The sequence below is a fragment of the Amphiprion ocellaris genome, chromosome 8 (assembly GCF_022539595.1).
Source record: "Amphiprion ocellaris isolate individual 3 ecotype Okinawa chromosome 8, ASM2253959v1, whole genome shotgun sequence".
Taxonomy (NCBI): domain Eukaryota; kingdom Metazoa; phylum Chordata; class Actinopteri; family Pomacentridae; genus Amphiprion; species Amphiprion ocellaris.
In genome coordinates, this window is record NC_072773.1 from 18200618 (window position 1) to 18217375 (window position 16758).

General features: G+C 40.7%; 3 protein-coding genes across 3 annotated transcripts; 1 reads left to right on the forward strand and 2 right to left on the reverse strand.

Moving 5' to 3' along the window:
* Positions 1-1162: 1162 nt before the first annotated feature.
* Positions 1163-2397, forward strand: LOC111562430 (P2Y purinoceptor 1-like). Its single transcript, XM_023260938.3, has one exon. It carries the CDS (start codon positions 1216-1218, stop codon positions 2209-2211), a length of 996 nt encoding a protein of 331 aa, XP_023116706.2. The 5' UTR covers positions 1163-1215; the 3' UTR covers positions 2212-2397.
* On the reverse strand, positions 2385-7144 carry LOC111562427 (UDP-glucuronosyltransferase 2A1-like). The gene is made up of 2 exons (XM_035943829.2): positions 7006-7144; positions 2385-6059 (listed from the first exon to the last, which is right to left on the reverse strand). The coding sequence occupies exon 2, from the start codon at positions 6055-6057 to the stop codon at positions 4459-4461; it is 1599 nt and encodes a 532-aa protein (XP_035799722.1). The 5' UTR covers positions 6058-6059; positions 7006-7144; the 3' UTR covers positions 2385-4458.
* Positions 7145-12634: 5490 nt separating this feature from the next.
* On the reverse strand, positions 12635-14797 carry LOC111562413 (UDP-glucuronosyltransferase 2C1-like). Its single transcript, XM_023260918.3, has one exon. The coding sequence runs from the start codon at positions 14689-14691 to the stop codon at positions 13096-13098; it is 1596 nt and encodes a 531-aa protein (XP_023116686.2). The 5' UTR covers positions 14692-14797; the 3' UTR covers positions 12635-13095.
* Between the last annotated feature and the right edge of the window lie 1961 nt (positions 14798-16758).

Sequence of the window (16758 nt, forward strand, 5' to 3'; positions counted from 1 at the left end):
GGATGAACTTTTAACGGACGATAAAGTTAAGACGAGTGTGACATCTGCTATCAAACAGGTACTCCTGTCTGACACGTCAAAAATTCTCGCCATAGATGTCTTTGAGACATGGTAAGTGCAACAAAGCAGCGTGCTATAGCAGACACTGAAGGTAGTTTTATGTATTTATGTGACTGTTTTCTGTTCACTTATTATAAGTTTAATATTTAAGAAAGACATTTTGTTTTGACAGTTATTTCACTTAGTTGCACTTTATTATGCACTTTGATGTCAGCTTTACTTCGTTTCAAAGGGATAGTAACTATCACTGTGCCTACTGTTTATTTTTTTGATTATATGCACTGAAGCTGTGACTGTCTCAGATGAGACCAAATATGGACAGGGACAAACTCTGTTTTTTGTTATTTCAAAAGAAGAAAAATGTCTCAAGTTCTGAAAAGTTACTTTTAAGCAAGTTACTTTTTAATGCACTTTGAGATGAGACCAAAACAAAAGATGGTGTTTCTAATCGGCACTTAGTTTTTATGTTCATATGCACCTTAACCTGTGCTTATATTTACCTATCAAAATGTGTTGAAGTTGTGTGTTTGAAATGTAAAATTTAAAGAAGCAGTATTTCAGCACAGGTTTAGTTTAAGTACTGCTCTTCTATTGTGTTTCTGTCCTTTTGGATGTGGCAATACATTAATAAACATCCAGTGTGTTTGTTATCTGTTTGTGTTTATTTTAAATGGTTAACTTTGCTCACTGTCTGCTAAAAGCTCATGTTCTTAGTCTGAAAATCCGTCCCGAGTCAATTTTTAATTGAATAGCCCTGCTATAGGAAAATAGACACCTAACTTTTTAAACCACCACAGGCCAGGGGAACATTTGATTTTCAAATGTTATGTTCAGCAGAAAGTTTCTTTTTTCAAATCACCACCATTTCTTCAACTACTTCCATCATGATATGTCAACACTTTCAAATGACACCTTAAAGAACTGCGCTTGTGCCCAAGCAAGCAAAGCTCACGTGCATATGTGAACGAGGCTGCACACTGACTTCAAAACCATGTTCGAGACAGCAGTTTCAAACAGGAAGCTATGTAAGACACGCTTTATAAATACAGAGGTTTTCTTTTACTGTTCATAAGCCACTTCTGCCACAGAGGAGAGTGATTGTACCACTGATGCTATCAGGACTTTGGCTGTACTACAGTCTTTTGGGAAGACAGAATGAATAAAACCTCCGGTCATCGTGTCAACAGCTCCTTATATGAAAACAAATTACTGCCTGGTATTTACATCTTTGTATTCTTCATGGCTCTGGGCACTAATGGATGGGGATTGAAGTCCTTGCTGCAGAAATGGAAGAAACTGGGAAACATTAACGTCTTTGTTCTCAACCTTGGACTTGGAAACTTTTTGTACCTGCCTGCACTCCCATTTTTGGCAGTGTACTACCTGATGGAGAAAAATTGGATCTTTGGAGATGCGTTCTGCAAGATAACAAGGTTCTGCTTCAACCTGAATTTGTACGGCAGCATCGGCTTCCTCACCTGTATAAGTGTGTACAGGTACCTGGCTATTGTCCATCCACTGAGAGTGATGGGAAGATTAACTGTCACCCACTCTGTGGCTATCTCAGTCATGGTTTGGCTGTTGGTGAGTGTTCAGAGTCTTCCTGACATGTTCTATGATAAAACAACGAACAAAAACAACACCAGGAAATGCTATCATACCACCTCTCGAGCCTCCGTTGAGGATTATCTGAGATACAGTCTTGGATGGACACTCACTGGATTTCTAATCCCCCTCCTCATCACACTGGGCTGCTATGGACACGTGATTGTTGTTCTCTGTCGCACAAACACCACAGACAAGGTACTGAAACAAAAATGCTTGAAGTTGTTGTTCATCTTGATTCTTCTCTTCTCTGTTTGTTACATCCCATATCATGTACTCAAGAACCTCACCCTCTATTCAAGAGTTTTGTTGAACCGGAATACTCTGGAGATTCCATGGGAAAGAGGAGTGTTTGGTGCTCATCAGATAAGTCGTGGCCTTGTGTGTCTAAACAGTGCTCTCAACCCTCTGGTTTACCTCCATACAGTTGAAGATATTTCTGCTCAGGTCAGACAGCTGCTCCAGCAAACTCGTCAGATGTTTAATTGTTGGTGCACATCAAACCCTGGCAGAGTGCCTGTATCACAAAATGTAGATGAAGTTTAACATGATTGTTGTGTTACTTGTACAACTTTCTACCTTCCAAGTAGTGCCTTTCATGCTGTTAATATTGCTTTATTTTCCTTGTCAATACATTTAGCATAAGAGATATGTTTTTTGTTCTCTGCTTTTGAGGGTGCTGTCGTTGCAGTATGCTGAAAATGTGCCAAATAAAGGGGAAATTCAACTCTTGATGTGTCACTGTTTTAATAGGTTTGTGATCTGATAGGAATCATGTGTTGTGGGGAAAAGATTGCATAATGCAAAGCATGTCTCTGGAGGTTTAAAACGGGAACTTGTTAAAGAAACGTTGTTGCCCTCTTAATATATTGGAAAGAGGTGTGACAGCAAAACTGCATCAATTTAAAGAAGATAACTTTGAAAAGTGCCTTTTGGGTACACTTTCAATGGTCATATCACCATTTTACTGACATTTCAATACTAGGCTCATCTTCTGTGCTCAAAAATTGAATGACTGTTCAAGTTCAAAAACAGTGACGGACCAAGACACCTATGACTCATCTGAAAAAGTTACAAGCTTCAGCAGCTGAGATGTGAGAGATTGTGCAAAGAACAACCGTTGCCTGTTCTTCACAGGTTTAAGCTTTGTGGTAGAGTGGCAAAGAGAAAGCCAGTGTTGAAAAAAGCATGTCAAATCTCAAGGCATGTGGGAGACTCAACTGGAAGAAGGTTCTTTAGTCTGATAGAACAAATTGTACTTTGTGGCAATTAGACTGGACACTATTGCAGACATCAAATACTGTACATCTAAAACTCTGTCTCTACTGTGAAGCATGGTGGTGGCAGCATCAAACATATGGATGATTTTGCAGCAGGCCATGGAAGGCTTGTAAAGATAGAAGGTAAAATGAATAGGCAAAGTATAGGGAAATGCTGCAGGTCAACCTGATGCAGTTGTCCAACAAGATGAATAAGACCCCAGACCTCAATCCACAGAGACTTTGTAGATGGACTAGAAAAAAGTTTCTCTCTTACAATCACAATGTAACCTGGCAGAGCTTTAGCAGTTCTGCAAAGAAGAACAAGATAAAATTGCCAATCCAGATGGTGAAAGGTGCATCTATTAAATGCTAACTTGAACTGGGTGAATACTTATGCAGTCATTTATTTTAAGTTTTAAAATTTTAATTCACTGACATTACTTTGTAGAAATCTCTGTTTTACAAATCTTTTACTTTAACATAAAAGTCTTTTGTGGTAAATTTTTGTCTAAAAAAACTAAATTATATAAACCATGGTTAAATGTTTTAAGGGGGATGAATACTTTTCATGGACACTATATTGTCTCTGGCCACAGCTGTCATGAAAAAACACACAATTTGTATAATTACCATGTATTAATTTGGTTGACTTAAATCACCAACTTAAACATTGCAGGTCAAGCAACCCCCTGAATGGCACAGCAGTCCTTGATGCCAGTTGTCACCCTCGGCAGAACAATACACCACGACACACTACAAAAACTGCTCAGGAGTGGCCCAGGAAACACAACAGAGCTAAGGTGTTCATATAGGTTCCACATTCCCCTGATCCAAAGTCTTATTTAGCCTCTGTGGGATGTACCAGGATAAGCCTGATCTAGGTAGGTCCCACCCTACAGCCGACAGGACCCACAGAATTCATTGCCACCATCCAGGCGCCACAGGACATCCCCAGAGGTCCTGTGTCCATGCCCCACTGGGTCAAAAGAGTTTTAGAAGCATAAAGGAGACTAACACAATATTAAGCAGGTGGTGACAATTTTATGCCTGATCGATGTATATGCACTGTTTGTCAGTAATGACCTGTGTCTAGATCTAGGAGCTACATCCATGAAAGGATGCAGCCTTTAAAGGAAGGCCTTTTGAAAAAAATTTAAAAAACTAAATCTATATATGCAAAACAATGTATTATGTAGTCAAAAACAAAGATGGTTTTATTTTGGCAATATTTTGTAATTACAAGCATACAAAATCATGATGACTCATGGAAATGATTGAAAGCAATAATCAGAATTATAATGTGAAATTTTTTGCCAGGATCACAATGATAAACAGGCCCATATTCCTATAGAAAAATGGGCAACTTGTTGCTGTTAGTTCTTTAATTTTAAATTGCATCACAATTTTATTTTAAATGTTGACCTTTGGGTTAGAAAGCTAACTATCCAAATCCTAAAAGTTATTCATTGCTGCTATCCCATAGTTTTTAGAACATTTATATTACAGTGCAGGGCTTTCTTTGTCATGTCATCTAGTCTTGCTTGGGCTTCTTGGTCCTCATCAAACATCTTATGCAACATCTACAGGAAACCCAGAACAATGCAGTGATGACCAACCCAAATGCTACAAAGACTGCCATCACATCTACACAATAGTAAGCATACCATGGTAGCTTATATGACTCAGTGCGCAGATGTGCTGCACCCTTGTGCCTCATGACGTACTCCATCCAGAAAACTGCATTGTCAAGAGGTTTTATTGGTTTGTCATGATGAAGCTGTGACAGTTTGAGCATATTCTGCTTGTAGGCCTTTTCTGGGTTGAGAATATTTTTCAGAGCGCTTGTGAAAGACTCAGCATCCAGTGTTGTCACTTCAACTATCTCAGCCACCCCCCGGGCCCTCATACGCACCATGTTGTCATACTGGTCAAAGATGAGAGGAATGCCCAAAACTGGAACACCGTGGTAGATGGCCTCATAGAGGCCATTAGTGCCCCCATGTGTGATAAAAACCTTTGTTTTAGGGTGGCCTAGTATATCATTTTGAGGCAGCCATTCAATCAGCATGGTATTGCTCCCCAGAGAGACTGGTCTTTTCCCAACATGTCTCCACACAACCTTCTGAGGAAGGCTGGCAAATGCCGAGGCAATGATCTCTGATTTGTCGGGGCCGAGGTCACCAAGCAAGGTCCCCAGGGTCATGATGATTACCCCATGTTCACCAGAACTCTCCAGAAAATCTTCAAAATCTGGTGGAAGAGGCTTGGAAGGCTTACCCTGGAAGCCTCCAATGTAGACAACATTGGGCATGGTGGGACGAGGGAGCTCGAAAGTAAAATCAACCCGCATTAGCCAGAGATCAGCTCCTTGTGTTAGAGTCATGGCGTTGACATCATTTCCAAAATAACGGTCGCATATAGCCTGGTATGGCGGAATGGCGATATAGTAGTGCATGTAAACCAACATGCCATGATAGATTACATTATTGATTCTTTGAAAAAAAAACATTTTGTCAGAGTATTGGGAAAATAATGCAGGAATGTAGGACAGTGGAGATGGGGCGATGGCAAAGTGTGCCTCCCCAGTGGCAATCCAGCGCACATTGAGAACCAAGGGAAGCTGGAAATAGTGTGCCAAAATCACTCCAGCCGGAAAAGCAGGGTCAGTCAGGAAAAGATCATATCCAGTTTCATTCAGCTCCCTAATCAATGTCTTATTCTCAAAGATGCTGTTGATTACTTTTACCACAGCTTTATGATTTTCTCTAACCATGTTGAAAAGGTTGCTATAAAACTCAAAAAATGCCCATAGGGAGCCTTCATTCTGGCGGATCTCAAGTGACCTTTCCAAGAAAGAGGTCATGAAGTCTTGGCTTTCTATGTTTTGGGGTTGTTCCTGGATGACCGTGATGGAGGTGTAATGGGGTGAGAATTCAGAAACGTACCAGCTGGTGGAGGTACGTAACACAGTGATTTGATGGCCCCTTGAATGGAGTGCCTCCACAAGGATTTTCATGTTAAGCCAGTGGCTCCCATCCATAGGATAAACTAGCACTTTCCCACCATCACAGCTGGAAGACAGAGTTGCTGAAAACAGCAGGAAGAACATCAGGGCTGGATGTGTCCCCATCACTGTAGAAGAGACAGAGAGCTTAGAGGACAAATATTTGCAGATCATACTATGCTCAAGCTTCAGAAAAAACTCATATCTCCAATACATTTATCTCAAAAAAGCTGTCTTGATTAATTCTTTAGGAAGCGAAGGCCCTTTCAAACCAAAAATAGAACACTGTATTTGTATACAGTCCTGGTTTTTACAAATATCAATACAAAATACATAATTATTATCATTTAAAAGTTGCACTTCCTATGTTTCTAAATGTGTTTCTTACAGGTTTCTTGTAAGATGTAAGTAAACGGAAAAAATTATTTACCAGAATGACTGAGTCTATAGACAGATCAGTATCAGGAGCTGTTTTCATCTTTATCATACAGATATGATCATGAAGCAGCTCTGATTTAACTCTGACATGGCAGAAAAGCAAATGAGCACATCTTCCAAGAACTCTGGTGTTCAGCCACAATGTTTGTTTTGCTTTTTCTGAATCTGACCATAGGATACATTTTTCTCTTCGTCCAGATTCTCAATTAGTATTTCCTTGAAATATGAAATAATGTTCAGCACAAGTAAAACCATGTCAACATCCCAAAACAAAAGCATGAAAATATTACATAACAAACATCAAACATTACTATAACGTATTGAATTGCAATTCAAGGCACTACAGTACAGTCTGTGCTCCGGATACAGCAAAACCCACAACCTAGATATGATTGACTGCACTATGGTGTAGTCTCAACGTGAGCTCTAATGTCAAGTGAAAAGTGGCAGGATAGCTTGTAAAATGTATTCATATTAGTGGCTTGAAGTCTTCTTTCTATGCATTTATTAGCAGTAGTAGTTTGTTGTGCAAGTAAGAAAATTGTTGCCTAATAAAACAACAGACACATTGTGGAAGTTAAAAAAGTTTAAAAAAAACAGCCCACATACAGTCTATTAGTAAAAACGGATCCTCACCTCTGGCTTCTGCAGCCTCAGTGTCTGTGACTTCCTGTCCAAATCCAGAACAGTCCAGAGTCTGACCTTATCTTGCAACTGATTGGTGAACTGCTTGTTGAAACACAAGTGAATGTATAACTGCATGCCTCTGGCGGAGCATGTCCAATCCGATGCCTCTTTATCCAAGCAAGTTTTAAACATGCCCTCTAAATCCTCCGCCCCTTTTTGTTCCTCTATTATAGTGGTTTGGTTTTTCTGCACAAACATCACCTGGACAAAATCTTAGCATTTATACGTGGGATGTGGAATTTCACTGAAACGTTGCAGGGCATTCAAACACAACTGCAATGAGCCTCTCTCTTCAACAGTTTAACATAAACAAACATCTCTTCAAAAATACAATACTGGCAGTGGAGAAGAAAACATCATATTTTGTCAGTCAGCAGCCAGAATGATCCAATCTCCATGTGGAGGAGAAGTAAGGTGGTAATGAGGGATGGGTCTGCAGAGTTTCCTCTCTTGGCAATAGGTTTCACAGTGGAAGAACCTGCAGTTTCCAAAACCAGAAAAAGTGCTTCAGATCAGGAGCACCAGGAGTATGCTTGTTGTTTTCTTCAGCATTCATGTGGTTGTGCAACAAGGAATTTTCCCCCCATGGTTAAATTGTTCAAGCCAAGTTCTGCGGTAATGTTTCAAAGTGTCTGACTGAGAACATTCACCTCAAACGACCTGAACTGTGGCATGATGCCAGTGTGTTAATGCCCTGTGCACATCTATTTTTCTTTTTTTGTTAATACATAATCACTGCTCACCAGATTTTGCTCTCCCTCCCAAAATGAAATTTAAGTTGAAGGATAGTTTAGAATATAATATAACAGGACCTCCAGAAAGCATTACAAGCATTGCATAAATGCTGGAAGCGTTATGAAGTATATCAGATCATGTGAAAACAACATAAACAATTTACCAAATACAAATGATGTCTCTTATGCAAACACAACAGTATATATACTAGACATAAAAAAAAAATCTGCAATTGCTTCTCCTATGATGCAGTGCAATTAAGCAAGTAGAGAAGTTGCTCAAAGCCAGGAAAACGTATCAAATTGTGAGTGACTGGATAGGCAGGGTTTTAGGGAGAACAGAAAATTATGCCAAACACGAACGTCTGTTAAAAAGTTTCAGTGTGACTAAACATAAACCAGACAGGTGACCACAAGGCTTTCACTGCTAACCATTAACTTAAATATACACCCTGAATCACTGCGCTCTGTAAAGCTAAATGTTATAATGTCTCCCTTTGCACTGATAATCACCGTCTCAGTTACCTTTGCAATTGTTTGTAATCATGTATGTGCAAAGTGCTGTGTCTCCCTCGTCTTATATGCATGTTGTGAATTCAGACCTTGTCAAACATTAAAGGACATTAAGGGCTAGAATACTTTGGCATAGGGGCTCAGTTTCTTTCAAAAAAGATTGATAATTGTGTTGCAACTGGCCAAATAGTTCTATGTGTTGATTGTGTCGATGGTCTGCTGGTTCCTTCAGGGCACTAGGTGTCCCCGTCTTTTGTTTTGTAGAAGCTGAGCAGAGGATCATCAGCTTAATGAGTCACACCTGGGTCCAGTAACTCTGCTTATAAAAACCTCCCTCATTCTTATGCTCTTTTTCTCTGACAGGAGCTGATACACCTTTTTGTTAAAAAAAAAATTTTCTTTTTTAGTCACCACACTGTTGTCCCCCTGGTTTGTTATAATCTTGAGCCAGGCTGCAACAAATGGGGGCTTGTCCATCCCATAACTCTGCTGGTTGATTAGCGTCGTGGGCAGACTGTGATTGTTGCGAATGAAAGCAGTATCAGTGAGTGATGCTGTGTGTTGCCTGTTTAAAGAAGGGCTGTGTGAAAAGCTGCACAACCTGGTTGTTAGGAGACATAAACAAGTGTGTTTAGTGTTATCTGGAGTAAAAGTAAGAAGCTGTTGTGTGAAAAATGTGCGTTTTGTTCAGAGGACCCAGTTTGTGTTGCTAGGTTGTGTGATGCTGGTGACTGTGTATTCATGAGTTCTGCAGCTCCTGTAGCTGCACACTTTGTAGTAGATTACTTTAGTTTTGTCCCTGGTAAGCCTTCAGAACGGATTGCTTTAGGAGTTTGATGGAGAGGTTTGGTAGTGTGGTGAGAAAGTGGTCTACACAGTTGTCTTTGGGGCACATCCAAACCTCTAGGTGGAGTTGCTGATCCTCAGTTGCTTCACACGGACTGCGAGATCTCAGTGCGTAAATATCCATCACAAATACCAACTGAAGACTAGGAGAAAGTTCAGTCAGGTTTTGGTGAGGCAGTTAGAGAGACGGAACGATGGTGATGAATCCAGCTGTGTTTCAGTTGCCAAGTTCTGGCCATTAGAGAGCTACAGTGACAGCGGAGTCATTCAGTTTCTTTGCATCAACTTGTGTGTATTCAGGCAGGTTTGATTTTCTCAGTTATGGTTTCTGCTGAGGAGCTTCTGAGAGCCCCATCGTAGGAGTTAGCGGGGCACTGTTCACGGGAACAGTTAGTAAAAATTGCAGAGCATTTCAAGATGGATGCCGGAGATAAAAAGTTAAAAGAGAACATGAAGCACATTTTTAAAGAAGATCTGTTTGAAGCAGGGGCTCTTCAGGGTAAAGCGGGGCCTGGTTTTGACACATTTAAGTTCCGGCTGCCAGTTAACCTGAGTAGTTCTGCTTTAACATTTGAGCAGTGCAAGAAATTATTGTTGTTACAAGCAGAACTTGAAAGGCTTGAACTAGAAGAGCGCAGGTTAAGTCTGAGTCAAACTGGTGTCGTGAGTCAGATCCCTATATGTTCACCTGGTGCTACATGTTCTTTTGATGTGTCCGCTAATCTGCGTTTAGTTCCTCAGCTTTGAGTGGGTGGCTGAGACTCGAGACTGGTCAGATGGTGAACACACGTTACTCATTCAGTGTGTTCTCAGCAAGTGTATTCTGCGCTTAGTGTGGCATACACTAAAATTTTTGTGTTAGTCAAATCTGCAGTGTTAGAAGAGTATGAGTTAGTACCTGAGTCATACAGACAGAGGTTTAGATCCTGGGAGAAGTTTGATCAGCAGACTCACAAGGAGTTTGCCAGAGTTGACCACTCATTTTAAACGTTTGTATACTTTATAGGGTGTTCATACTTGTGATGCTTTGTGTGATTTGATCATTCTGGAGCAGTTTAAAAATTCAGTTCCTACTCACGTTTCATATATAAGTGAGCATAAGGTGAAGACAGCAGAGGAGGCAGTGACTCCGACAGATGTTGACACATGGTGGTAACCGTGAATACAGGGATCAGGACAACAGTAAGTGTTGCTCAGCAGGTAAACAGTGAGATAAGGTAACTGATCCTTGCCATGGTAAGACTGACAGGACTGTATGGAGTCAGGTGCAATTTGACCCGAGTAAAATATGCAACTATTGTAGAGGCAGGGGACAGTGGAAAGCTGAATGCCCTGTTAAATTAATTCTAAAGGTGGGCAGGTAAAGCTTGCTGCGATCGCTGCTCCTTGCAGAAATCAAACTCCTTGTGTCAGCTCTCACACAGCACAGGTAGAATCTGGAGTTGATTGCAGCACGGTATAGTCTAATTTCTCAGCCTTTCTGTCTCAGGGTCATGTGTCACTGGTGGGTAATGATGGTAAAGTACCAGTAAAAATCCTGACCGATACTCGAGCATTTCATTTATTCAGCGTGAGTTCTGTGCTGCCTTTTTCCTCAGCTTTCTGCTATTGGTGTTTACATTCTGATGCAGGGAATGAGTTTAGATGTGTTGTTCCAGCACATAAATTGGTGCTTAACTGTGGTTTAATTTGGAGTGAACTTACCATGGGGGTGTGTCCAACTCTGCCAGTTCACTGGGTAGATGTTATTCTGGGGAATGACCTGGCTGGTAGTTGTGTGTTGGCTGATGGTCCACCACAATCTGCTGTAACAGCTTCACCTTCTGTTGCAGAGTGGAGAGAGTTTTCCTGATGTGTGTGCAGTTACGCAATCCATGTGTCATCGGGAGGTGGAACCACAACCTTAGCAGAGTAGCACAGAGGATAGTGGGGCCTTTTACTGTGGTTATACTTGACTCTCTTAGATCAGTTTCCTGCAGTGACCTGGTAGCAGAACAGCACTGATCCGCCACTCAGAGCATTGTTTGATAGTGAGTTCTTTGATGGAAAGAGTGCTGCACATGGTAATCAGTTACAAAACAAGTTACTAGTGAGAAAATGGGCGCTACGTAGAGAAGATGTCATTGGTGATCCTGTTTTTCAAGTTGTTTAGCCTTTAAAAGCCTTTAAAATTCAGGGATGAGGTGCTGAGGATGCCTCACAATCAGTGTGGACATCTGGAGGATGGTAAGATATACAACTATATCTTTAAGCACTTCTTTTGACCTTGGTTGAAAAAAGATATGTCTCATTAGAACATGCTACATGTGCCAAATGACAGGAAAACCTACCCAGAGCTTTAAAGCAGCTCCTGTGTCCCATCCCAGCATTACTCAGCCCTTTGAGCACCTTACTGTTGTTTGTGTTTGTGCTTTAACATGTTTAAGTCTGGAAGTAAGTATGTGGTTACAGTAATGTGTTGTTACACATCTGACATGTTAGCCAGGCTCTAACATTGTACAAAGATGCACAATAATCTAAGAGAGAAATCTAAAACGCATAGGCAAGTTCAAAGAAAAAACAGGCGGGGGAGAATGTGCAGATGCTTCAAACCGAATAAGGCATCAGATATGAGATAGTCCTCTCAGAGAAGATGGCTGCTCCAGTGGTCTTGACTGATGTTCAGCTGTCTGTTTTTGTCAAACTCTGTGTGCCCGTGCGCAAACTGTAACTAAATATAATTCTGTAAAGATAGATGATATGAAAGTATGGAGCAAAAGTTTATTACAGAAATATGAAAATGCAACATCAAAGCATTTTGGTGATCAGACTCCAGTTAGGAGCATTGACCTAGAATGGAGTCCCAGATAAAGGTAGGGGAAGAGGACAGAACCTGTCTGGGTAGTAAATATCCTGGTGGTAGTGGAACAATTGGAGACTGGCTGAGATGTCCTAAACAACCTTCATGAGTTGGAGATAAGAAGTCGGTGGGATGCATGATCAACTACCTGGAAAAATGCGTGATAGTATTCCAAAGAATTTCATTGACTTGACTCTGTGAACATGGGTAGATGGATCATTAAATGAGAGTAGTAATTTTGAAATGGAAGTAACAGAGAGAATAGAACAAGAGCAATAGCCAGTGTTTACCATGAGGAATGGAGACTGAATCACAGTTTAATGATAGTGTCGATAAAGGGACAAAACAAACCTTTGCGGAAAGTGGTTAATATTCTGTGGTGAACAGCCAAAGTAATGGGCTGTCAACTTTTAGGGACAAACTTCAGTTGAGTCTTGAAGGTTTTTATTTGTTCTTGGCCTTGACCGGCTGACTTTAATAGCTTGATGGCAAAGTCAACAGAAGCATAACTGAGAAAAAAAAATAAAAATCGCTGGGCTCTAAATCAAATATCAGCCTCGTCTTGCTTGAGTATTTGCATGTGACAATGCTGAATGTAGCAGTGGAAAATGAGAGGAATGAATGAGACGTGAAAGGACCTGTGACATGCCTTTGTTGCATTTATTACAGCATAAAATGCATGATGATTGACAGAAATTATTAATAAATTGCAATTACAAAACAATTTTGTGGTGCTCTTTAACCACCAAATATGAATTCTGACAAAAATCATCATCAGTGTTACATTTCACAAGTTGACCAAGGAGCCTCTTCAGTCTGAAATTCCAAACCTGACATGGCCTGAGAAATATATTTTTCACTCTTGTTGTACAACAGATGCATCTCACATTGATATAAACAGCAGGCAGCTATAACTTGGAACATGATTGAATATTTGAGCAACTGCATATCAAATGAAGATTAACGATTGTGTGACATACAAAAGCAATGACAACCTAGAAGCTTACAGTTGGTTTTACTTTCACATTATCCCCCTGCTACTTCACAGGTTCTAGAACACTTTACTTTGGGTGATCACACAGTGCCAGGCTTTCTTTGTCATGTAATCTATTCTTGCTTGGGCTTCTTGGTCCTCATCAAACATCTTATGCAACATCTACAGGAAACCCAGAACAATGCAGTGATGACCAACCCAAATGCTACAAAGACTGCCATCACATCTACACAATAGTAAGCATACCATGGTAGCTTATATGACTCAGTGCGCAGATGTGCTGCACCCTTGTGCCTCATGACGTACTCCAGCCAGAAAACTGCGCTGTCAAGAGGTTTTATTGGTTTGTCATGATAAAGCTGTGACAGTTTGAGCATATTCTGCTTGTAGGCCTTTTCTGGGTTGAGAATATTTTTCAGAGCGCTTGTGAAAGACTCAGCATCCAGTGTTGTCACTTCAACTATCTCAGCCACCCCCCGGGCCCTCATACGCACCATGTTGTCATACTGGTCAAAGATGAGAGGAATGCCCAAAACTGGAACACCGTGGTAGATGGCCTCATAGAGGCCATTAGTGCCCCCATGTGTGATAAAAACCTTTGTTTTAGGGTGGCCTAGTATATCATTTTGAGGCAGCCATTCAACCAGCATAGTGTTGTTTCCCAGAGAGACTGGTCTTTTCCCAACATGTCTCCACACAACCTTCTGAGGAAGGCTGGCAAACGCTGAGGCAATGATCTCTGATTTGTCAGGGCCGAGGTCACCAAGCAAGGTCCCCAGGGTCATGATGATTACCCCATGTTCACCAGAACTCTCCAGAAAATCCTCAAAATCTGGTGGAAGAGGCTTGGAAGGCTTACATTGGAAGCCTCCAATGTAGACAACATTGGGCATGGTGGGACGAGGGAACTCCAATGTAAAGTCAACCCGTATTAGCCAGAGATCAGCTTCTTGTGTTATAGATGTAATGCTGACCTCACCCAAATATCGGTCGCATATAGGCTGGTATGGTGGAATGGCGATATAGTAGTGCATGTAAACCAACATGCCGTGATAGATTACATTATTGATTCTTTGAAAAAAGTCCATCTTGTCAGTGTAATGGGAAAACATTGCAGGAACATAGGACAATGGAGATGGAGCGATCTCAAATTGTGCATCCCCACTGAAAAGCATGCGAACATTGAGAACCAAGGGAAGCTTGAAATAGTGTGCCAAAATCACTCCAGCTGGAAAAGTAGGGTCTGTCAGGAAAAGATCATATCCAGTTTCATTCAGCTCCCTAATCAATGTCTTATTCTCAAAGATGCTGTTGATTACTTTTACCACAGCTTTATGATTTTCTCTAACCATGTTGAAATTGTTGCTATAAAATTCAAAAAATGCCCATAAGGAGCCTTCATACTGACGACTCTCAAGAGACCTCTTCATGAAAGAGGTCACGGAGGCGTGGCTTTCGAGGATTTGAGGTTGTTCCTGGATGACCGTGATGGAGGTGTAATGGGGTGAGAATTCAGAAACGTACCAGCTGGTGGAGGTACGTAACACAGTGATTTGATGGCCCCTTGAATGGAGTGCCTCCACAAGGATTTTCATGTTAAGCCAGTGGCTCCCATCCATAGGATAAACTAGCACTTTCCCACCATCACAGCTGGAAGACAGAGTTGCTGAAAACAGCAGGAAGAACATCAGGGCTGGATGTGTCCCCATCACTGTAGAAGAGACAGAGAGCTACATAAATACAGACAGTGGTAGATATATTAACTGACACATGGATTAATTGTACAAGTCCTACAAGAAAACAAGTGAAACTCATACAACAAACTGGAGAGGGCAAATGGTGATGAACCCAGTTTCATGGTAACTGCCTGTACAGGATGCTGTAAGCAGTAAACTGAAGCAAGTGGAAGGAGACAGGGATGATTTTAATTAGTCAGTTCCATAGAAATTTTGACAGGGTTGTTTGACAAAGATCCAAGAGCCAAAATCTGAGGGCAGAAATTTCTTGAGCGTGAAGAATCCATGTGAGTCAAAACTGTATTACACAAAATTATATTAGTACCATTGGGCTAGAAGCATTTTGAAAACTTCTTCGGCTTCTCATTTTCCCATAACTCTGTATATTATACATTCCCAATGATAGCTTTGTTAATGTGGGACCCATAGACCATAGTTTTCATTCTTTATGTTCACTTTTCAACTGCAAGGTTTTTCAGCCACATTAAAATCCTGTAGCCTCTCTACTAATGACCTGCTTTAATAAATGGCAGCACTGCAAGGTGAGTTAACGGTGTTCATGCCCATTTCTACATGCACACAATATATCAATACAGTGTTTTGTTGTTTTTTTTTTTTTTGACAGAATCTGGGAACATGACGTTACCAACTTGTTACTTCTACTCCTGCATGGAACAGAAATTGTTACTCCAAAGCGTTTCCCAGATTTAAGGTAAAGGTTTAAACTGCCCTCTAGTGGTGAGAAATCACATCTCAGTGTGCTCATGAATTCATGAGGGCATCCCTCTTCTGGTATACAGTTGTGCTCATAAGTTTACATACTCTGGCAAAATTTGTGAAATATTGTCAGTTTTTAACAGAAAATATTTTTATCATGGACAAACTTTTCTTTCATTTATAGTTAGCAGTCAGACAAAGTTATTTATTATCACTCAATTGTATTTGCTCTTTTAAAATCATAATGACAAATTGAATCACCCAAGCAGTCCTGACCAAAAGTATACATACCCTTGAAATTTGGCCTGATGATATGCACACCAGCTGACACAGACAGGTTTAAATAGCTAGTAAGGGTAACTGTCCACACCTGTCACCTGTTTGCATGTAATTAGTGTCTGTGTATAAAAGGTCACTGAGTCTCTGGTCTCTTGACAGTCCTGCACATTTCCTCCAGTGTGACACTGACGTTGCTGGATTCTGAGCCATGGGGGAAGCAAAAGAACTGCCAAAGGGCTTGCAATAGAAGATTGTTGAACTTTATAAAATATGAAAAGGTGCTGTGGCTCTGTGTGTTTGGTTCTGTTCAAGCCATTCTCCCTTGAGATCACCTGCATCTTTCAATGACCCTGTTGAGATTAACTCGTGGCCTGGGAGGCACCTGGACTCTTCTCACGTATCCATGCAGGCGTCTCCGCCTCTACACCTGAGATCACCTCGAATGGCATGTGTTGACCCACATGTCATTTTGGGAGGGCCTGTTGCTGTAGAGGAGTTCGAATAAAAGACTCATTTGAGAATTTAGATGGCCATAGAAAGGCCAAATGGGGAATTGTTGTAGCAAAATTTAATTTGTATTTGGATGAGTTGTATTTGTAATGTAACGATCACAAACAAGTCTGGGCATAACTGTTAGAGCACATAATAGACCTGACTGTGAATATGTCCTGTATTTTGTTATGGTATGTGATTCTATTGTGACCATTTTCAAGCACCAAGGTCTAATAACACCAAGACCATCTGACTCCTTGGCTGAGGAGCCTCTGTTGCCTTCATCAGAAAGGCAAAGCTGTGCTGTGCAAAGGACCGATACTATTTTGCTGTTTGAATCTTTGTCAGACCTGAACACAAGCCTGATGTTGGAGCTCTGCAATTCAGCTGAAATGTTCACTCTGCATTTCTCTTCTGTATTATTCATTGTTACTCCTTTTATTTTTTTAAAATAAATTACAAAAACAAATACTGTTTTTGCTATGGCTCACCCAGATTTACACAACAAATAGAATATAAAAAGATATCCAAACATTTGAGAATGCCAATCAG

Coding starts and splice junctions, on each gene's coding strand:
- LOC111562430 (XM_023260938.3), top strand. CDS start 1,216: ATGAATAAAACCTCCGGTCATCGTGTCAACAGCTCCTTATATGAAAAC.
- LOC111562427 (XM_035943829.2), bottom strand. CDS start 6,057: ATGGGGACACATCCAGCCCTGATGTTCTTCCTGCTGTTTTCAGCAACT.
- LOC111562413 (XM_023260918.3), bottom strand. CDS start 14,691: ATGGGGACACATCCAGCCCTGATGTTCTTCCTGCTGTTTTCAGCAACT.